A 24,137-nucleotide genomic window follows, 5' to 3' on the forward strand; every position below is an offset into this window, starting at 1 on the left:
GAGGTACACTCGACGTTTCAGGCTGAGACCCTTCGTTAGACTCGTTAGATTCTGGACTAGTTCCTGAGGATTGGAGGGTGGCTAATGTAACTCCACTTTTTGAAAAAGGAGGGAGAGAGAAACCGGGGAATTATAGACCAGTTAGCCTAACGTCGGTGGTGGGGAAACTGCTAGAGTCAGTTATCAAGGATGTGATAACAGCACATTTGGAAAGCGGTGAAATCATCGGACAAAGTCAGCATGGATTTGTGAAAGGAAAATCATGTCTGACGAATCTCATAGAATTTTTTGAGGATGTAACTAGTAGAGTGGATAGGGGAGAACCAGTGGATGTGGTATATTTGGATTTTCAGAAGGCTTTTGACAAGGTCCCACACAGGAGATTAGTGTGCAAACTTAAAGCACATGGTATTGCGGGTAAGGTATTGGTGTGGGTGGAGAGTTGGTTAGCAGACAGGAAGCAAAGAGTGGGAATAAACTTGACCTTTTCAGAATGGCAGGCGGTGACTAGTGGGGTACCGCAAGGCTCAGTGCTGGGACCCCAGTTGTTTACAATATATATTAATGACTTGGATGAGGGAATTAAATGCAGCATCTCCAAGTTTGCGGATGACACGAAGCTGGGTGGCAGTGTTAGCTGTGAGGAGGATGCTAAGTGGATGCAGGGTGACTTGGATAGGTTGGGTGAGTGGGCAAATTCATGGCAGATGCAATTTAATGTGGATAAATGTGAAGTTATCCACTTTGGTGGCAAAAATAGGAAAACAGATTATTATCTGAATGGTGGCCGATTAAGAAAAGGGGAGGTGCAACGTGACCTGGGTGTCATTGTACACCAGTCATTGAAAGTGGGCATGCAGGTACAGCAGGCGGTGAAAAAGGCGAATGGTATGCTGGCATTTATAGTGAGAGGATTTGAGTACAGGAGCAGGGAGGTACTACTGCAGTTGTACAAGGCCTTGGTGAGACCACACCTGGAGTATTGTGTGCAGTTTTGGTCCCCTAATCTGAGGAAAGACATCCTTGCCATAGAGGGAGTACAGAGAAGGTTCACCAGATTGATTCCTGGGATGGCAGGACTTTCATATGAAGAAAGACTGGATGAACTGGGCTTGTACTCGTTGGAATTTAGAAGATTGAGGGGGGATCTGATTGAAACGTATAAGATCCTAAAGGGATTGGACAGGCTAGATGCAGGAAGATTGTTCCCGATGTTGGGGTTGTCCAGAACGAGGGGTCACAGTTTGAGGATAGAGGGGAAGCCTTTTAGGACCGAGATTAGGAAAAACTTCTTCACACAGAGAGTGGGGAATCTGTGGAATTCTCTGCCACAGGAAACAGTTGAGGCCAGTTCATTGGCTATATTTAAGAAGGAGTTAGATATGGCCCTTGTGGCTACGGGGGTCAGGGGGTATGGAGGGAAGGCTGGGGCGGTGTTCTGAGTTGGATGATCAGCCATGATCATAATAAATGTCGGTGCAGGCTTGAAGGGCCGAATGGCCTACTCCTGCACCTATTTTCTATGTTTCTATGTTTCTATTATGGAAATCCAGAAACACGCAAAATGCTGAAGGAACTCAGCAAATCAGGCAGCATCTATATGGAGGGAACTAAACAGTGGACAGTTTGGGGTGAGACCCTTCCCAAAATGCCAGCTGTTAGTTCCTCTCCAGACAGATTACATCGTGATTAGAAAATTTATTTTTGCACATTAGGGGAATGAATAATTTCCTAGTTCTAATGAAAGGTCTCAGTCCAAAACAGAAACTGCTCATTCCTCGTCCATAGATGCTGCCCGTCCTGCTGAGTTCCTCCAGCATTTTGTGTGTGTGCATCTGCAGAATCTGTTGTGTATAACAATGAATGGTAGGATACTAATTAGTGCAGAACAATAGACTAGTGCAAGTTTACAGGGCTTTGAACATCTCGGGACAGATGATGGTAGGTAAGAAGGCAACTGCCCTCATTGGCCGAGACATAGAACATGAGGAGTGGGTCACCCACGGCAACAACACTGTTTACAATTCTGGTCAAAATATTTTCCTTTGGATTGATGTTAAATGTTCATACATTTTAAAAATACAGTGGATTCCTTCTAATTCGAACACATTGGGACCAGTACATTTGGGCCCAATTAAGTGGCTGCCCAGTTAGCTGAAGTTTCATGGAAATAGTGAAAAAAGGTGTAAAAAAGACACAAACCAGCATTTAATTGAGCAACATATTATGTATTTAAATGAACAACAGAACAAATTAGAACACGATAAAACTGTGTACTAGTTCCTAATAGTTATCGATGGAGGAACTCATCCAGTGTACGCTGCTGTGTTCTTTGATTGTCTGCAAATTAATAAAATCAGTACTGACATCTAGATCAGATACTGGACTGCTTTCATACAATACTTTTGATGATTTCATCCTCCAAATCCTCATTTTCATTATAGCATGCAAGGTGATTGTCGATACCTTCAAATTTTTTGTAGGTCCTAACTTGTTGAAGTAATAAAATTGTTTCATTTTCACTCCTGGCCTTTTCCGGTATCTCCAAGCATGAATGCTTGAAACCGCAGTGAGCAAAACAGTTCTGAATTGTCTTACTGCTTATTTTTCACTAACTATCAGTGACAAAGATCACTGTTTTTTGAACACAAACACACACAACTGACACTATTTAAAAACTGCTCGCTCTGTCTAAACAGCCACACAAGTGCACATGACAAGTTAGAAATAGTTCAACAACAGTCTCCTGTCCTAGTTTAGTGGCATAGTGTCCCAAATAAATTTCTTGGTTAGTTTTTGTTCTTTAAATGTTGTCCCAAATAAGTAGCTGCCCAATTAGCCGGTGGCCCAATTAATCGGAATCCACTCCACTCTAATTAATAACTGAGGGATATTTCCTGCACATTTGATGCATTAAGAAATCTTTAATTTTAATCAAATACTTCATATGTTAGCAATTTGGATGCATAATGTATAACAAGAACAATTATTTAATTGTATTAAACACTCAGAATTCTTAGCTTAATTCAGTTATAGAAACCTCCCAAAGGCTCACAGGGATAATTTCCTGATGCATTGCTGCATGGAGCTGCTGTACGTAGAACAGTACAGCATGGGACAGGCCATTTGGCCCACAATGTTGTGCTGGTCTTGATGCCAATTTATAGCAAATGTCCTCCTGTTGTGTACCATGCATATCCCTTCATTCCCTTCACATGAGCTGTGTGTCAGACATGGCTGTAAGCAGCACTGGGGCCCCACAGGGGACTGTACTGGCTCCCTTCCCATTTACCCTGTTTACCTTGGACCTTAGATACAACACGGAGTCATGTCATCTGCAGAAATTCTCTGATGACTCAGCAATAGTTGGATGGATAACAGGAGGACAGGAGGATGAATACAGGGCCCTGGTGGCGGACTTTGTCAAATCGTACGGGCTGAATCATCTCCAACTCAATATCAGTAAGACAAAGGAGATGGTGATGGACTTTAGGAAGACTAAGCCAGCACTGCTCCCTGTTACTATTGATGGTGAGGACGTGGATGTGGTGAGAACCTACAAGTACCTGGGGATGCACATGGATGACAGACTTGAGTGGAGCACCAACACAGAGGCTGTGTACAAGAAGGACCAGAGTCACCTCCACTTCCTGAGGAGACTGAGGTCATAGAAACATAGAAAATCTACAGCACAGTAGAGGCCCTTCGGCCCACAATGCTGTGCATGTACATACTTTAGAAATTACTAGGGTTACCCATAGCCCTCTATTTTTATGAGCTCCCAGTACCTGTCCAGGAGTCTCTTAAAAGACCCTATCGTATCCACTTTCACCACCGTCACCGGCAGCCCATTCCACGCAGTCACCACTCTCTGAGTAAAAAACTTACCCCTGACATCTCCTCTGTACCTACTTCTAAGCACCTTAAAACTGTGCCCTCTTGTGCTAGCCATTTCAGCCCTGGGAAAAAGCCTTTGACTATCCACACGATCAATGCCTCTCATCATCTTCTACACCTCTAACAGGGTCCTTTGGAGTATACAGCTCCCTCCTTCACACGTTCTACCAGTCTGTTGTTGCCAGTACAATCTTCTATGCGGTGGTGTGCTGGGACAGTGGCATCAACACAGGTGATGCCAACAGGCTCAATAAACTGGTTAGAAAGACTGGCTCTCTTATAGGGGTCAAACTGGACAACATTGGAGGCTGTGGTAGAACAAAGCACCCTACGGAAAATCCTGGCAGTTCTGGACAATGTTTCTCACCTTCAGCATGCCACCATGGCTGAACAGAAGAACACTTTTAGTAACAAGCAACTGTGCTGCTCCAAAGAGTGCGATATGAGGTCATTCTTACCCTTGGCTATCAGGCTCCATAATGAGTCAACCTATAGCCAGGGAAGTCATAGTCATAGTCATACTTTATTGATCCTGGGGGAAATTGGTTTTCGTTACAGTTGCACCATAAATAATTAATAATAAAACCATAAATAATTAAATAGTAATGTGTAAATTATGCCAGGAAATAAGTCCAGGACCAGCCTATTGGCTCAGGGTGTCTGACCCTCCACGGGAAGAGTTGTAAAGTTTGATGGCCACAGGCAGGAATGACTTCCTATAACGCTCTGTGTTGCATCTCGGTGGAATGAGTCTCTGGCTGAATGTACTCCTGTGCCCAACCAGTACATTATGTAGTGGATGGGAGACATTGTCCAAGATGACATGCAACTTGGGCAGCATCCTCTTTTCAGACACCACTGTCAGAGAGCCCCCAGATGGCCCCCTCCTGTTAGATAGTTTGAGGTAACTTATTTTTTATTCTCTGCTTCTCTTCTAATATTTGTATATCTGTGCACTTGTAATACTACTGTGACACTGTAATTTCCTTTGGAATCGATACATTATCTATCTATCTATATTAATAGATCTGTATAAGAGCCTCAAACTGCCTGTTTCCACTCCAGGTGCCCACCACTCTGCATAAAAAACTTGTCCCTCATGTTGTCTTTAAACATCACCCCCCCACCCCACTAACTTTACAATTATGTCCTTTGTTTCCACCCTGGGTAAAAAATTCTGATTGTCTACCCTTTCTCTGCCTCTCCTAATTTAAAATCCTCTATCAGGGATTTCATCAACCTCCGACGCTCCTGGAAGAACCTCCCATTTGTCCGACCTATCCTTGTAGCTTACACCCTGTAGTCCAAGCAGTTTAAAACAAGGCTACATAGAGAATTTTGAATGCTTTACACCTGATCTTTCACTTGTGTTTCCAAGAGTTTTTGCAGAAGTTCTGAATGCCACAAATGAACAGTGTCATTTCCGTGCACTTGTCTGCTTTCTGCAATGTTTAAATGTCTGGAATCTGAGTGCTGCGGTTGTTGCATCGTTAGCATTGTCTTCCCCCACCCACCACCCCCCGGCCCATTACAGCAGTCTGATCTTTCAATCATTTAATTCCCCGAGCTACCGAGCAGTTCACTTCCAGCATTCTGTGCATGATCCAGTTGGCAACAATCCTCTCCTCTACCAGTGACTTTGCACTTGGCTGTACTGGCTGAGTTAAAGCGGATTGTCATCTCCCTGTCATTATTCCTGAACCTCATCATCGACCAATTGATTTAAATAAAATCACACTGAATGTAAGTTTCACAGAGTTGCAGCTGTAGGTTTGTGTAATTAAGTAAAGAAACTTCTTTCCGTCCAGTTGAATGCAAAAGATTTCTGATTGCAAGGCACTGAGTGTTCCAAATGGTCATAATTGCATCTATCATCTGGTCCAAGTAGAATTGAGGCATCACTGTCAAGTCTCCAGCACTGTCTGGGGATGGGACAGAGGAACATGGAACAGTACAGCACAGCACAGCACAGCACAGCACAGCACAGCACAGCACAGCACAGCACAGCACAGCACAGCACAGCACAGCACAGTACAGCACAGCACAGTACAGCACAGCACAGCACAGCACAGTACAGCACAGCACAGCACAGTACAGGCCCTACGGCCCATGATGTTGTGTCAATCTTCTAATCAACTCAAGATTAATTTAACACTTCCCTCCCATATAGCACTCCATTTTTCTATTGTCAATGTGCCTACCCAAGAATCTTAAATGTCCTTAATGTATGGTCTTATATTAGTAAGCTTGTCAAAGTTATAGGAGAAGGCAGGGGAATGGGGTTGAGAGGAATAATAAATCAGCCATGATGGAATGGCAGACTGGACTCGATGGGCCGAGTGGCTGAACTCTCTTATGTCTTATGGTCTTATTATCTGCCTGTGTGGCCACCCCTGACAGCACATTCCACACACCCACTACACTGTGTAAAAATCATATCTCTGACATCCCCCCAGTGCCCCAGTTTCCTCCCATGTTCCAAAAATATACTGGGTAGGGTGGGTAACTTGTGGGCACACTATGTTGGCACCAGAAACATGGCGAAACTTCCCATCACAATCTTCGCTGATTTGAATTGACACCACGGGCACCTTTCACTGTTTGCTTCAATGTAATCTAACAAATGTGATCAATTTCATTGCAATCTGTGCAAACACAGAAAACATAATCATAGTTTTATTTTTATTGTTATGAGCCTTTGTATTTGCACATCATTTGATTATCAGTGTTCGTAGTTTTTCATTGATTCTATTGTATTTCTTTATTTTCCTGTGAATGCCCATCCCCAGAGTATATGTGGTGACACATATGTACCTTGATAATAAATTGAATTTTAACTTTAAGCTTTGAAATAAGTCGGGAATATGGAAGGTAGTGCAGGGTTGGGAAGTGCCCCAGAAAACTGGGTGGGGGCTACAGATAAGAACTGTACAGCAGATGGTCTCGGGGTATGGAGGTCAGGGTTGTGGCTGGGCACTTGACTGAATCATTGGGTATTTTGTGATGTGAAGTGTCCCTGCTCTCCCCAACAATATAGGGTATCACATGGATAGAGATATTACGTTGACTTGCATTGTGTTCCATTAGGGATTACGCTTCTAGGTAAACAACCTGTAATAAAAATGGGGAAGGAAATATGTGATCTATTTATAATGCCCTCTACAGCGGCATTGCTTCCCTGTGACGGAGGCAGCTGTGCTCTTCACCGTTGTGGTGGAAGCTGACGGCAAGCGTGTGACTGTACTGGAACTGACTCAGCACAAGTGCAGGTTGTTTGTCAACAAGGGTGGGCTTTGCTACAGGTCAGGCAGCATCAATAAAGAGCCAACATTTTGGGCAAAGACCCTTCATCAGGATAAATTTTTCCACTGAAGTTGGTGAGACTAGAACAAAAGGTCATAGGTTAAGAGCAAAAGGTGAAATATTTAAGGGGAACGTTGAGGGGCAGCGTCTTCACTCAGAGTGTGGAACGAGGTGGTCTGAAGCCGTGTGGAGAGCCATTGAAATTTCGTCTGCCGTTGACGTATTGTAGTGATAGGCAAATTGCAATGGATCCAGGTCCTTGCTGAGGCAGGTTCAAAGTTCAAAGTAAATTTATTATCAAAGTACATATACGTCACCGTATACAACCCTGAGATTTATTTTCTTGTGGGCATTCACAGTAAATAGTAACACAATAGAATCAATGAAAGACTGCACCCAACTAGGCAGACAAACAACCAACATGTAAAAGACAACAGACTGTGCAAACACAAAATGAAAGAAAAATAATAACAATAACATAAGCAATAACTATCGAGAATATGGATGAAGAGTCCTTGAAAATGAGCCTACAGGTTGTGGGAATAGTTCAGTGTTAGGGTGAGTGAAGTTATCCCCTCCGATTCACAAGCCTGATGATTGAGGGGTGATAACCATTCCCGAGCTTGGTGGTGAGGGGCTACAGGGATCCCTTCTTCTTGAAGGCAGCAGTGAGAAGAGAGCAGGTCCAGAGTGGTGGGGGTTGCTTCCTTCCTGAGACACCACTCCGTGTAGATGTGCTCAGTGGTGGGGGGTGGGGGCTTTACTTGTGATAGATTCGGCTGTACCCACTACTTTTTGTAGGCTTTTCCATTGAGGGGCACTGTGTTTCCATACCAGACGATGATGCAACTAGTCAATATACTTTCCACCACACTTCTGTGGAAGTTCAGATGTTTAAGAAGTGCAGCACTTGTTCCACTAGCAGGGGTGAGCACCAGGAGGGAGGTTGGGAGGGCTGGGCGAACGGACGAGGGACTCACAGAGGGAGCAATCCCTGTGGAAGGTGGAGAGTGGCACAGAGGTAAGGATGTGTTTGGTGGGAGGGTTCTGTTGAAGGGGGCAGAAGTTGTGAAGAATGACATGCTGGACGTGGAGGCTGACAGGGTGGTAGGTGAGGGTGAGGGTTAGGGTTAGGTTGATCTTGGAGTAGGTTAAACATCTGACCCAAGATGGTCTGCGGGCCTGTACTCTGCATCACATTAGGACCAGTCCTGATGAAGAGTCTTGTGCTAAAACATTGACTGATCATTCCTTCCATTGATGCTGGAATTTTGAAATAAATTTACTTTGTATTGAAGGAAACAAAATATCAAACTGGACAATTGCTGAATTAGCATGGCAGCCAACGTTAACAAAGTGTACAGTCACAATTAAAGCTACCAAAAACACAGGCTGGCTTCTGGTCCCTAGAATTTTATTCAGAAGTGAGAATGGGGATTGGCCGGTACAGAATGGAGTTAGAATATTGAAAGACAATGGGAGGAAAGGGAACATATTTGTGTGAATAAGACTGTTACAAGGCAGGTATTGAAAGACTTCCTAAACTCCATATGTAGAAAACCTCTACAATAAATGGCAGGAAATCAGAGGAGACAGACGGCAAGCTGGAGAAACAATCATTGCTTGCACACAGAGGGAGGGAGACATCATGCAGTCAGACCTCAGTCTCTCTGTGAGGGGGGGGAGGAACAAATACAAAAAACAAAAAGAAATAATAATACTATTAAATAAGCAGTAAGTATCGAGAACATCAGATGAAGAGTCCTTGAAAGTGAGTTCATGGGAACAGTTCAGTGTTGGGGTGAGTGAAGTTATCCCCTTTGGTTCAGGAGCCTGATGGTTGAGGGGTACTAACAGTTCCTGAACCTGGTAGTGAGGGTCCTGTGGCTCTTGTACCTCTTTCCTGACGGCAGCAGTGAGAAGAGAGCATGATCTGGGTAGTGGTGCTCCTTGATGATGGATGCTGCTTCCTGCAAGTGTTTCATGTAGATGTGCTCAGTGGTAGGGAGGGCTTTACCTGGGATGGACTGGGCCATATCCACTACTTTTGTGCCCCGCTCCAATCAGGGAGGAGGCTACGTAGCACCCACATCAGGACCAGGAGATTCAAGAACAATTACTTTCCCCAAGATGATCAACACCTCTGCCCCGTATCTCCACCATTGCTTGATTATTTCCCGTCAGTCACCTTGGGTACAGACTGGCGTCACTTTATAGGCATTCAGTCAATCTCTGTATGTGAGCTATCTTCTGTATTTATATTTCTTGTGTTTTTATTATTGTGTTCTTTTTCTTATGGTCTGGTTTTTGTGATGCATCAGATCCAGATTAACAATAATCTTGTTCTCCTTTACACCTGTGTACAGGAAATGACATTAAACAATCTTGGAATGCTGAATCTTTATCCTTTCTAAGGTAACAGTGTGACATCGTGACGTCAGCTGCTGGCTTGTCCCCAGTGGGATTTCCATGTTAGGCAGAAACAACACACCTTGCTTTTTACGTCCTTCCTTCCACTGTTTCCTCAATTGTAAATGTTACCTTGGTGTGCGGAACTAGAACGCAGTCCCTTCTGAAGAAATGTCTGTAACTTACAACTTGATCCCCAAGCCCTCACATTATATTAAAATGAACAGGCAAAATGAGAAACACATGAGATTCTGTTGGTGCTGGAGATCTGGATAGCCTGCAACCAGTTGGCATGAATAATGATTTCTCCACTTCTGGTAATTTCTCCCCCCACTCCTCCCTCTCTCTTTTTCCATTCCCCATTCTGGATCCCCTCTCACTCCTTCTCTCCTCCACACCTCCCCATCATCGCCCTCTGGTTCCCCTCCTCCTTCCCCCTCTTCCATGGTCCACTCTTCTCTCCTTCTTTTCCAGCCCCTCACTTCTTCCACCTATTACCTCCCAGCTCCTTACTGCATCCGCCCTCCCCCACCCACCCACCTAGCCTCACCCATCGCCTGCCAGCTTGTCCTCCTTCCCCTCCCCTATCACCCAATCTGGCTTCTGTCCCCTTCCTTTCCAGTCCTGATGAAGGGTCTTGGCCCAAAACTTCAGCTGTTTATTCCCCTCCATAGATGCTGCCTGACCTGCTGAGTCCCTCCAGCATTGAGTGTGTGTTGCTCTGGATTTCCAGCATCTGCAGAATTTCTGGTATTCATGATTCTCTGTAGCTTCTCGCAGTCAAGGGCCTGGCAGTTGCGTTACCAAGCCATTTTACATCAATTCCATTATACTCTTAACCTCCGCGCTAACTCACAGCTAACTAAGTGAATACTGTATGGTGATCGGTCAGTAACTGAGCTGCATACCTAGATATTGATAACCGTTCCTTTCCGGCTCAATGCTGCTCCCATGAAGACTGAGAAGTGATTCGTTAATTTAGCAGATGAATTTGAGCTACCTGCGGAATGTGTCTGTGGTCTGGGGCCTGTGGTTAAAGTTCAGAATCAGAATCTGGTTTATTATCACTGGCATATGTTGTAAAATTTGTTGTTTTGAGCTAGTAGAACAATACAATACATTAAAAAATAATAAGAAGAAGTATATAAAATATTAAATAAGTGGTGCAAAAACAGAGCAAAGATAGTGAGGTAGTGTTCACGGATTCATTGCCCGTTCAGAACTCTGATGGCGGAGAGGAAGAAGTTGTTTCTGAAAAATTGAGTGTGTGCCTTCAGGCTCCTGTACCTCCCCCTGATGGCAGTAATGAGAAGGGGGCATGTGCTGGGTGATGGAGATCTTTAATGATGGATGTGGCCTCTTTGAGGCATCGCCGTTTGAAGATGTTCTGGGGAGGCTGGTGCCCATGATCGAGCCAGCAGAGTTTACTGCTGTTTCTGATCCTGTGCGGTGGCCCTTTCAAAGGAACTTTGTTATTGATGTATATATAGTGTAAGCTACCATTCATTTCCTCGCAGGCATTTACAAGAAAAAGGAAATACAATAGAATTTTATGAAAAACTACACGTGGACAGACAAAAATTGACAAACAACCAGTGTGCAAAATAAGACACACTGAGAAAATAAAGATAATACTGACAACATGAATTCTCGAGCCTTGAAAGTGAGCCTGTAGGTAATGGAATCAGTACAATGTTGGGGTGAGTGAAGTTATCCTTGCTTGATGGTTGAGGGGTAGTAACAGTTCCTAAACCTGATGGTGTGGGTCCTGAGGTACCTGTGTCTCCTGCCCAATGGTAGTGGCAAGAAGAGGGAGAAGTTAGAATCCAGCACTTCAGTAGTGTAGCAGTTAGTGCAACACTATTACAGATCGAAGCATCAGAGTTCAGACGTGGTCTGTAAGGAGTTTGTACGTTCTCCTCTTAACCATGTGGGATTCCCCTGGGTGCTCTGCTTTTCTCCCACGGTCCAAAGACGTAAAGGTTAGTAAGTTAATTAGCCCTTTAAATTATCCAGTAATTAGGCTGGGGTTAAATTGAGGTGGGGAGAGGATTGCTGGGAGGACCAGTTCCATGCTGTACAGTGAACAGTGTTGAATGTTGGCTGTAGCTGAAAGAATTGAGTTAGAACTGGTGAGTGGAATAAGTAGGAAGAAAAGGAAATTCTGAATTGATTGGCCGAGCTGAACATTTTCTGTTTATTCTGTGTAGGACATGATGGCAACTTTTGCATTTCTGAGGGGAGTTTGTTTTGCTTTGCGGCTGTAATCCAGACACGTATTTCTTTGAATCCCACAGTTAAAGTTCTTTCCTGTAAACTTATTCATACAATTATAACTGTTATTGTCCAGCGTCTGCAGAATCTCTTGAGTTTGTTGGCTTTCATTTGGTTATTCAGCCGAGCTTTGCAGGAAAAAGATTATAAAAATGAATGCTGTGAAGTCAGGATCTTGTATTACTGGAAGGAATTGGAGCCGCCCACTGCCTCACAGCCAATCATGTGAAATCCAGCACATTACCATTAGTTAGTATTCGGGATAAGTAGGAAGAGTGATTCCAGGGATTTTTGAGGTTGGAAAAGCATTTGGTCAAATTGACAAAACTGAAAATTGCCAGCTTTGAGAACAGATCTCTCCCAAACCCGGTGATCGAGGTTGAATGCCCAGGTGTGTGTGTGTCAACAGACCAGGCCAGGCTCGAATCTAACGGTGACATGATTTAAAACAATGTGGGCAGAGGAAATCTAAAGTCGGCAGAATTAAATCTGGAATAAACTGAAGAAAAGACAGGGGAATCTTGTAATCCTCAGCCCATGATGCAGACTGTTCTTTTCCTATTCTCTCGGCAGCTAAGTGGAGCAGATTCACACTGTGCTGGTGAAGCCGATGATGGCTCCAAGAAGAAAAAGACCAAGAACCTGTAAGTCCAATCTTCTATCTCTGAGGCGCTGTGTTCTATTTACCATGATGTTCCTTCCGTTCGTATTCCTGCCTGTTAATTTGTGAAGAAAACTTCTTGTATTTAAACAGTTTATCATTTTTTCTACAGACTAACGAATACCCTGCCCTCCACCTAGACCTCATCACTAGGATAGTGAGCCGCTTACTGTGTACCTGTGCTGCACACTACCTGCATTTTCTAATATAGTTTATTAACGTATTTATGGTAATATTTTGGCTTACGTGATGTATGTTTTGTGAGTGCACTGTGGTCCAGAGGAACATTGCTTCCTTTGATTGTATATATGTACAGTCAGATGACAGTACACTTGAAATTGAACTGCTATTTAAACAGGGTAAACTCATCTTTACGTTATGTTTTCCTACCAAGGAAAATTCTGGTGCAAGCTCATTTTGATTTAAAGCATGTCTCCTAATCGCGTCATTAAATATTCGCAGAGGAAATGACTTCCAGCTAATGCTCCTCTGATGTAATTTGATACTTTAAGTTGGAAGAGCAAACGCATTCACAGAAATATCAATCCATTCTCCATTAGTGGCCAAATTAAACACCTTTTGCAAAGGATCTTGAGTTTCATTACAGCTGAGATGAGGGGAAAGGTTCATTCTGGGGGCTGAAAGGATGAAGTGAGATCCTGAAGTCTTGCTGTATTATATCAAGGGTCAGAGTTAGTCTCCAGCGATCTCTGTTCACTAATCACGAGGGAAGGGTTCGGAAGCAGATTCATGAAAGCAATCAAATGCAGAGACAAAAGGGAAGACCTTGGAACCATTGATCAGTTATCGATAATAAAATAATTTCATTTTAGACAAAGCCATTTGACTGCATCAATCTACCATTTACAGCTGTCTTTCTCGATATGGACAGGTTTTAAAACCAGGAAAAGAGTGAAGTCGGCAGCCTTTTAAAAACTAGGCTTAAAAATAGTATCTTTGCTCTTTTCTTGTCTTTGTCAGAATCAGAATCAGGTTTCACATCACACTGGCAGACTGCGTGTGGTGTAATTTGTTGTTTTGCAGCAGCAGTACAATGCAATGCATAAATGTAATACAATATATATATAAAAATAAATTAAATAAGTCGTGCAAAAAGAGAGCAAAAAAAAGAAAAAATAGTGAGGTAGTGTAATTTCCTGATGCTTATTTTTGCAATATAATTGTCCCTGAAAGGTTTACGTATTTAATAGAGTCTTTGAAAAGTAAACAAAGAAAATATATTGAGTAACACACACAAATGCTGGAGGAACTCAGCAGGTCAGGCAGCATCTATAGAGGGAAGAAACAGTGAGGCTAATACCATTATCAGGTCTGGAATTATTTTTTTCTTACAGCTATGACCAGTAGGTTTGAAAAAACAATTCAAGAAGATTTTTTGGGGTTTTAAACTCAAATTATAATTTTGTCATGTTCCCTGATATTTCAGTTTTGTATGTCATGTACTACTGGTGAGCACCAATAGATGGTGCCAATATCCAGCAATCAACAGGCTTCGGTCGCAAATCCAGAACATGGTGTTTAATTTTACCCATGGTCTTTGTACATTAAAAGAAAAGCAGTTAGAGAGTCACAAAATGTCCCACTATAGTCATCAGTTGTTTATTAATTTCCCTACAATGGAAATATTGATGGAAATTGTTAGTTCTCCACTGTGGAGTCTTTTATCAGATGCTGTAGTCTGATTGGCTCATATTTTGGCCTTTCTCCAACCCACGCTTACTACTTAATCTGCCTTCCTGGGAGAGACAGCAAGACAACTATCCAACTCCAAACACTGCGCTGGTGCACAGCCAGTCAACAGTGTTCTCCAAATGTTACACACAATGGTGGACTTTTCTGAAAAATATCTTGAAAGGTAGGAGCCAGATCCTAAGAAGACAACTGAAGTTATATTTATAATATATTTACATTCATACTAGAATTTAAATATGGTTTATTTATCATGAATTTCTGGTTATTTTTTTGGTCTTAAGGGATTTATGATGTTAAACTGTGAGTGAAATTTATAGTACAGTATAACATGTTAACTATTTGCTGATCTAAACGTTAATATTCAGTGTGCTGGGAAACTTTCAGTTATAACATTGTTTTGGAATTCTGTGGCTAATTAGTGTTCAAAGCAAGAAATACGACTTCATTCTGCTGAATTCTGCAAAGATTCTAATAGTGAGGGCTTTGTTGCTGCGGATTTGATGTATTTTTAGCATTGAATTAGGATAGTCAGGAGGTCAATTTATTTATAAGTATATCAGATTTCAACAGAACAATTGTTAAAGACCGTGTCTCTGAAAAACGTGAGGGAATGGATTTTGTCAGACGATCCCATTTGGAAGCCTGTTGCATTGTTCTATTCTCTACCCTCTGTGGCCACCTTATTAGGTACACCTGTACACCTGCCCTTTAATGCAAATATCTGACCAGTCAATCATGTGGCAGCAACTCAATGCAGACATGGTCAAGAGGTTCAGTTGTTGTTCAGACCAAACATCAGAACGGGGGAGAAATGTGATCTAAGTGACTTTGACTGTGGAATGGTTGTTGGTGCCATTCGGAATAGTTTGAGTATCTCAGAAACTGCTGATCTGCTGGGATTTTCATACACAACAGTCTCTGGAGTTTACAGAGGATGGTGCAGAATACAAAAGAACAAACAGTGAGTGACGGTTCTGTGGGCAAAAACACCTTGTTCATGAGAGAGGTCAGATGAGAATGGCCAGACTTAAACAGTAACTCAAATAAGCACACGTTACAAGGGTGGTGTGCAGAAAAACATCTTTGAATACACAACACGTCAAACGTTGAAGTGGATGCGCTACAGCAGACCATGAACATACACTCAGTGGCCACTTTATTAGGTAGAGGAGGTACGGTATCGAGTAAAGTCACCACTGAGCTTATGTTCTGTCATCCCGTGCCCTTAACAGGAAGGGACTGATTTTTTTCATCTTTTGTTATTAACTCTTACCTGATGGAATTGCTTCCTTCGTACTTTGGCGATGTCTGTCTAGGTCTGCGTGTTTGAATGCTATAACCAAGTCTCGTGATGCCAGTCCTCCCGTTGACCACTATATTGATTGCTGTGGGATCCTTTGTTAGTGTTCGGATAACTGAATACTGGTCTGGTTCCTGTAAATACAGCAGCCAACAGAATATCTTGTTGCCCATTTACCCTTCAAATGAAAAATAATAATCTGGTTAAAAGCAGTGAGTAGTAAGTTTATATAAACAAAAACTAACTGCTCAGGCTTAAACACAAGTGATTCTGCACGTGCAGGAGATCCAAAGCAACACACACAAAATGCTGGAGGAACTCAGCAGGTCAGGCAGCACCTATGAAGGGGAATGAACAGTTGACATTTCAGGCTGGAAAGGACGGGGGATGAAGCCGGAATGGATGTTACCTGACCTACTGAGCTTCTCCAGTATCTCGTGTGTGTTGCCACTTACCTTGTTGGCTTTGAGAATAGTTTCTGGTTGCACTGTTATGCCAGAATACGAGTTGTCACTCTGTCTGCCGCACTTGCCAGCAGTGTGGCCAGTGATCAGTTGAGTGGATGGTGGCTGTAATGGTGTCTCTGACTCAGGGATCAGAGATCCTTCCCCGAACAAGGTAACATGCACTTTACCATTCACAAAGCTCTGGAGCAGTCCCGCTGGTCAGGCATAATCTACTCCGGCTTCTTCCCCTTTCCTTTCCCGTCCCAGTGAAGGGTCTCAGCCCAAAACATTTGCCATCTATTCCCCTGTATAGATGCTGCTTGACCTCCAGCCTTTTGTGTGTGTTACTCTAGGTTTTCAGCATTTGCAGAATCTCTTGTGTTTGTAATGTTTAATTTATTCCCCAGTCAAAATCAATTTGTGACTAACAATTATTGTGCATATTTTAAATCTTCCTTAATATCAAAAATAATGTATTTGCAGATTATAAAGCATTTATTTAAATTAGAGTTTAAAATAGCAACCCCAATATGGTCAGTATTATTAATCTTTAAAACATTTTTGCAAAATTCTTCCCTTTCACTTAGTTTCTCTGTCATTTGCCAGATTGCCAACAATCTGATGTTGTTTGACGCTGGTTTCAATTTTCAGAATCAGAATCAGTTTTAATATCATTGGCATATGCCATGTAATTTGTTGTTTTGCAGCAGTACATTGCAATAGATAGTAAATTATAAAACTATAAATTATAAGAATAAATATATGTATAAAAATCCATTAAATGAGGTTCAATAAGACAGCGAAAGAAGAAAGATGAAGAAGTGAGGTCGTGTTCATTGTCCAATCAGGAACCTGACGGCAGAGGGAGAAAAGCTGTTTCTGAAATGTTGAGTTCACTTAACTAATTCTAGGATCCTTCCAATGACAAGCCCTTTCCCTCCCGCCAAAAGAACTATTTGGTTTGTTGCTACAGCAACCAGTTACAGGTGTAGACCTGAATAGTTTTAGTTTGTTTCCTGGATTAGCATTACAGTTATTACTGTGCTTTATTCATAAGTCGGCAGGCTGACAGGCTCTGAGTCAAGTATGTTCCTCTTTCAAAACTGTGAGCACACACGGCTGTCACTCCCACTTCCTGAATGCAAATACTATGAGCCAGGCAGCGAGTTCAGCTCAGAACTGGAATTCACACCGCTCACCACACACCGTCCCGATGTCAGCTCCTCTGCGGGCCGGAGGGTAGACAAAGACAGGACATTTCCACGGCTCCCAGGAATGACCAAAAACTCTGAGGCTGTAAGGATAAAACAGAACCTCTCATTCCAGTGTTCAAAAGACTGAATGCTACTTAACTGTGACAACGTGATTCATTAAAAGGAAGGAAGGTATCTTGAAAAACCCAGCACTTCTGAAAGATGCCATTTTTCAGAGATGTGTCAAAGCCACAACCGCACGAGTTCCATTCAGAAATGCTTGTGAGCTTGCTGCAGTGTACGGGCCCCGGTGGGGGTTTGCATCGAAGGCATACCCTGAAAGAGTAAGTCCAGAGTCAAGGACCCAACCACAATAAATGTAGAAAGAAAGCAAGATATTTTTACATGTTTGAGTAAGCTTTCCTGTGTTCTTGAGGTTTAAAGATCCCAGAAATTGTTGGATGAGGCTAAAGTGTGAGGAATAAATATTTATTTAATTTATAAGAGTTTGGGGATTATTTTATATACGTGCTGGTATTTATACACATTTTATTTCATATCCACGCTTTAAACTCTAACTTTACTTGTATATAATTCTGTATTCTTTATAATGTTGCCTTTTGTTGCATGCTGCACCCTGACCTACCCACCAGAACAAATTCCCAATCCATGGAAATGTGTATAGGGAATAAAGATGATCCTTTTAGACTCTGCACTTCCAGTAACAGGAGACGTTTCTGTTTGGTGCCTGTGGCTGTAAATTTAGTATGGTGCCTGTGTATTTAGTAAATTAAATACACTTTCTGTGGAGTTACTGAGTGAAGAAAGAGCCATTTTCCAATGAACCGCACAGTATTCACCATTTCTTCTGCTTCTCTTTTTGACAGAGCCAAAGATATGAAAAACCGTTTGGGATTTCTCCGAAGGCGCAATGATTCCAGCTCAGGAACCCATGCTGCAAAGCTCGACAAAGTCAGCAAAACTGTTAAGTAAGTTTTACACTTTTATTCCCAAATCTGTAAACGTCAGATCTTCTGATTTACTTTTTGTTTCAGAGGGCCGATGAGAAAGAATCCTCACTCTCAGCCACCAGTCAGTAATGACATAAAACAGGAGTCGTGCATGAGGAAGTGGAGGCTCCCCTTATAGCCAAAGTCTAGAGGCAGTATCTCCGCGGTCACTCAGTCTAAATCACTGAGGGCAGAGAGGTTGATATGTTATTTGATTTAAAGAATCCTAGTTCAGATTTCAGAGGTCAGATTCTAGGACGTACAATCAATCTATGTAAGATATCTAATGTTTTTATATATATTGTATTTTTTAATACTTTATACTTTATTGTCGCCAAACAATTGATAATAGAGCGTACAATCATCACAACGATATTTGATTCTGCGCTTCGCGCACCCTGGAGATTATTATTATTGTGTTCCTTATCTTACTGAGGATTTGTTTGTGCTGCATCGATTCTGGAGTAACAATTATTTCATCTCCTTTACACTTGTGTACTGGAAATGACATTAAACCATCTTCAGTCTTGAATTTACCGTGAGCATGGTAGAGTTCAGGCTTTACCATGGAGAGTATTCTGACTGTTTGCATCACCATCCGGTACGGAGGGGCCACAGCACAGGATCAGGAAAAGCTGCAGAAAGTTGCAAACTCAGTCACTCCCTCATGGGCACCAGCCTCCCCAGCACTGAGGGCATCTTCAAAAGGCAATGCCTCTGTCATTAAGGACCCCCATCACACAGGACATGTCCTCTTCTCATTGTTACCATCAAGGAGGAGGCACAGGAGCCTGAACATACACACACTCAGTGACTTAGGGATAGTCTCTTCCCCTCCACCATCAGATTTCTGAGTGGCCAATGAACACTGCCTCAGTTTTTCCCTCTCTTTTTGCACTACTGATTTGATTATTTTATGTGCATTTGTTATGATCACTTGTATATTTTATATATTGCACGGTAGTGCTGCCACAAGACAACACATTTCACAACCTATGCCAGTGACAGTATTCCTGATCCTGGTTCTTTGTGAATGCCGAGTTTGTCTCACTGGAGGAGAATTTCATTGTATTCGCACAAAGCAAGCTCTGTGAGCCCCCGAGGAAAATGCCGCTCTGCGTCTTTTTAAGGGCACTGGAAACATGCCTAGGAAAATCTGTATGTGCCTGCAAAGCTCCCGCAGGATATTGGCCAATAGTTTTCAGTTAGAGTGTTGAAGTCAAGCCCTATGATGCACAAAATCTCTTGCCATGAGTGCAGATCAGGAGGTAGAAGGAAAAATAAGCAAGAATTTGGTGTGATCTAAGGTTTCTTTTACTATAAACCACATTGAGAAGGGGCTGTGGAAAAAATTCCTAAGTAGGCTCGGTAAATCTTGGGAGAATTGTTAAAGCTGAGTTCATAACTGACTATCCAGCAAGGCTTGTTTCTGATTGTGTCATTGATGACTGCAGAACTACTGCTGAGGAATTGCTCGACATTCCGGCTGTTTTGTGGGACACACAAGAAATGAGTCACTGTCAGCTGAAGGGTCAGACACTGCATACGGTGAAAGATTGCATGGATGTGTTGGTTAGTAAATTGTTCTTTTTACTTGCAGGCCCTCCTGTGAAGAAGCTTTGAAGTGGGGAGAGTCTTTGGAAAAGCTTCTCATCCATAAATGTAAGCACTTTGTTCCATGTTCCCAACACTGTGCTGTATTGGTTTTGTCCTCAGCCTCCTCTGATTGGTAATCCTTCAAGATTGAAAGAGTACAGAGAAAATTTACAAGGATGTTGCCTGGATTTAACGACTTATGTTTTGGAGATTTTATGTAACTCTGAAACATAATAACGAATTTAAAGGAAAAGGCAGAGAGACCGGAATGTGAGTCGTAGTTTGTATTCACTTTAAGCCGAGGTGTGCACATATCACGTGGTAGTATCATAACGAATGCAATTCCCGTACTTTTAAACATTACCCATAATTAATTATTTAAAGAACAAGAATGCTTAATCAAACAGTATTTACAATGTTACTCAAATACTACTGAAATATTAATACACAAAGTGTAAAAGATTGAGAGGAGATTTGATAGACATATTCAAAATTATGAGGGGTATAGATTGGGTAAATGCAAGCAGACTTTTTCTACTGACTTTGGGTGAGACTACATCTACAGGTCATTGGTCAAAGGTGACATGTTTAAGGGGAACCTGAGGGGGAGCTTCTCCAGAGGGTGGTGAGAGTGTGGAATGAGCTACCAGTGGAAGGTGGAGGATCCAGGTTTGATTACAGCGTTTGAGAAGTTTGGATAAGTAGCTGGATAGGAGGGGTATGGAAGGCTGTGGTCCAGGTGTGGGTCAGTGGGACTAGGCAGAACAATAGTTTGATATGGACTAGTTGGGCCAAAAGCACCTGATTCTGTGCTTTATGACTCTATGATCTACATGAAGTACATTTTTTGAGTATTGCCAAAATGAAACTTTGACTGCATCTGTTCAGAAGTGAAACTGGATGGTTTATTCATATGGGAATCTTTGCAGAGGAAAAGCTTACCCTGGGATTTTAGTCAAAGGAAAATGCTGTATGTGGGCACTCTACACAGGAGTCTCTGTAATCTTTAAAATGCTGTTTATGTTCACAATTCTGGTTCTTGATTGTGTCATGGAAAACCAGTGCAGAACAGAGAGTAAACACAAGAGATTCTGCAGGTCCAGAGCAACACACACAAAATGCTGGAGGAGGAGAGCAGATCGGTCACATCTATGAGTCCTGGTGAAGGTTCTTGGCTCAAAACGTTGACTTATTCACCTCCGTTGACGTTGCCTGACCTGCTGAGTTCCTCCAGCATTTTGTGCATTAGATTAGTTTGAGCTGTGAACATTGGTGTTCGTGCTGTATTACCGACACTCAGTAGCTACTTTATCCTGAACCTCTTGTATCTCTGGTAAAGTGTATGTTCATCATCTGCTGCTGTAGCCCATCCACTTCAAGATTCAACGTGTTCTCTGTTCAGAGATGCTCTTCTGCACACCACTGTTGTAACATGCGGTTATTGAGTTACTGTCACCTTCCTGTCAGCTTGAACCAGTCTGACCATTCTCCTCTGATCTCTCCCATCTACAAGGCATTTTCGCCCACAGAACTGTCACTCACTGGATGTTTTTTGTTTTGTTTTTTTTTTTGCACCATTCTCTGTAAACTCCAGAGATCAGCAGTTTCTGAGATACTCAAACCACCCTGTCTGGCACCAATGATCATTCCATGGTTAAAGTGACAGATCACATTTCTTCCCCATTCTGATGTTTAGTCTGAACAACAACTGAACCCCTTGACCATGTCTGGATGTTTTTGTGCATTGAGTTTCTGCCACATGATTGGCTGATTAGATATTTGCATGAACGAGCAGGTACACAGGTGTACCTAATCAGGTACCGACTGAGTGTGTGTCACATCTGCATATGAGCAAACAACTAACATAAGTCATAAAAGGATTAGGTGATCGGACTGCAGTTTTCACCATTCTGCGAATGAGAGTTGCTCCATTCCCATGCCTCAGCTTTACGCTTGTCTGTGCGTCCCCTGCTCTCCATTCACACGTCCCCGCTTCTTTTGCAGATGGATTAGCAGCCTTCAGAGCTTTTCTACGCACGGAATTCAGCGAAGAGAACCTGGAATTCTGGCTGGCATGTGAGGATTACAAAAAATCCAAATCGCAATCTAAGATGTCTTCCAAGGCGAAAAAGATATTTGGGGAATATATTGCCATTCAGTCTTGCAAAGAGGTAAACAAATCTCTCGAGGATTTTTTAATTTCAAATAACAATTCTACTTCTTTGTTTTACTGAGTGTAATTTTCTGGGATTTTCAGGTTAATTTGGACTCCTACACGAGAGAACACACCAAGGAGAATCTCCAGAAAGTCTCACGGTCCTGCTTTGATCTTGCCCAGAAAAGGATATACGGCTTAATGGAGAAGGACTCCTACCCCCGGTTCCTCAGGTCAGACCTCTACCTGGACCTGGTCAATCAGAAGAAACAGAACCCGTTGTCATAGACACACCTATATTCCTGACAGTCAATGGGGACAAATTAAATGTTGTGTTTACATTACTAGCGAGAGAAGACCATCGTTTATCTCTGAGACCTCCAAACCCTCTGCAGTGGATTGAAATCTGATGGCATCAAAGTTCAGAGTAACTTTACTTAGGAGCCTGAAGATTAGTGAACCTGGACAGATTTTAACAGTCAGGTACTGTTCTGCAGCTGAATTCTGCCCGGGGTCCTGGAACCCTGGTGTTGAATTGGTTTTGGTTACCTTCCATGTGTAATAACAGCACAAAGACCTTGCAGGGCCTCTGGACAGGGAACCAATTAATCTTGTTCTTCCAAGCTAATATAATACTCGGTTTTCCAGAGCAGCAGGAAGCTCCTCACTCTGGAGTCCAACAATAAATATAACAAGAGCCAAATTATTCTGAAAAGCTGTACTTCCAAGACTGTCCGAAATTGTCCATCTTCAGGATCGGACAGCATTTACAACTCTACAACATGATGAAAAAGGAGACGCCAACTTCCTACATTAAAGAAACATTCTGTGGATCGTGCCATGGGACTTTCCACCTCTGTGTATGAATCTGTATCCTTAGGTAGTACCAAATGCTCCTGCCACAGAAACCTATCAACAGCTTCGTCGTGTGCTGGGGAGCATTGAGCTATTTATTTCTATAACCAGATGCTTGACGCATTTCTAACAGGAATTATTCCTTGTTTTCCTTCCATGTGTTAAAGTGCAATATTTCAAAGGTATTTCTTTACCTTTTAATTATGTGTCATTTGTAATATTTTCTGGAGTCTGTACAAATTATTTTGAAATCTTAAATTGAGAGTGAATGTTTAATAGTAACTGTTGCCCTAGCAGCAGGCAGCTGGGGATATTCCAACTGTATATATAGCTCCTCGCAGATGTTGAGTTTAAGATTCCTGATGAGATAGTAGCTGAATAAAGGTGTATGTAGCGATTGCCTCAGTGCGAAGTGCTGTGAAGAGACAGCACAGAAATGGTTTCCGTTGACCATTGCTGGTTGACGTTGAGTTTGAGGAAGGCTTGTTTAGTCTGTTCCAATCGTTTACAGTGTAGTCATTCTCGAAGCGAGAAACCAACCCTTTTATCCTGGTAGGTGGTAAATAAAGAGTTGTTAAAGAACAATGCATTCATCTTTCTGATGTTTTCCTTTTACACCTGAACATTGTGGACTCACTGCCTACATCAGCGATTTAATGTAAACACGAGAGATTCTGCAGATGCTGGAAATCCAGAGCAACACACACTCAACGCTGGAGGGACTGAGCAGGTCAGGCAGCATCTTTGGAAATGAATAAACAGTCAACGTTTCAGGCAGAGATGCTTCACCATGACTGGATTTAGTGATTAAATGTAACATAATTTTATTATTTATTCACATTATGAAACTGTTTTCTCACGTACTTTGTGGCTTGTATCATCAAAGATCAGATTTATTCACCAGATACATTCACATGTTTTAGGAATTTGCTGTGATGTGTTGGTCAGGGTGAGACATGCAACAAAAAACAACAACATTCTGTACTTATGCTGAATAAAGAATTATATAAAATATATTTGGAGGTAAAGTACAGATATGGAATAAAATGTCAATAAATACATTATAGATTCAAGATTGTTCAATGTCATTTCCTGTACGCTAGTGTAAAGGAAAACAAAATAACTGTTACTCCAGATCAGATGCAGCATTAAAAAAAACACAATAAGATAAAGAACACAATAGTAAAGAAACAGAGTATTTGTAATTACATAGGATAACTTGTACACATAGATTGTATGTCCATAAAGTGACGCCAGGCATAGGTGTGTCTGTACGTAAGGTTACTGACAGAAAATGATAAAGTAATGGTGGTTGGGGGTGTGGA

General features: G+C 42.2%; 1 protein-coding gene across 13 annotated transcripts in view; it reads left to right on the forward strand.

Moving 5' to 3' along the window:
* rgs3a (regulator of G protein signaling 3a) overlaps window positions 1-23,885 on the forward strand; it is a 385,868-nt gene extending 361,983 nt beyond the window's left edge. For 9 of the 13 annotated variants that reach the window (XM_072240592.1, XM_072240593.1, XM_072240595.1 and 6 more), the window contains 5 exons: window positions 12,457-12,527; window positions 18,084-18,185; window positions 19,807-19,868; window positions 21,807-21,973; window positions 22,060-23,885. In XM_072240592.1, coding sequence (XP_072096693.1) covers window positions 12,457-12,527; window positions 18,084-18,185; window positions 19,807-19,868; window positions 21,807-21,973; window positions 22,060-22,245 — 588 coding nt within the window. In that variant the 3' untranslated portion in view covers window positions 22,246-23,885. The other 4 variants (XM_072240604.1, XM_072240603.1, XM_072240602.1 and 1 more) reach the window with 4 other exon arrangements.
* The last annotated feature ends 252 nt before the right edge of the window (window positions 23,886-24,137 follow it).

The sequence above is a fragment of the Mobula birostris genome, chromosome 22, assembly GCF_030028105.1.
Source record: "Mobula birostris isolate sMobBir1 chromosome 22, sMobBir1.hap1, whole genome shotgun sequence".
NCBI lineage: Eukaryota > Metazoa > Chordata > Chondrichthyes > Myliobatiformes > Myliobatidae > Mobula > Mobula birostris.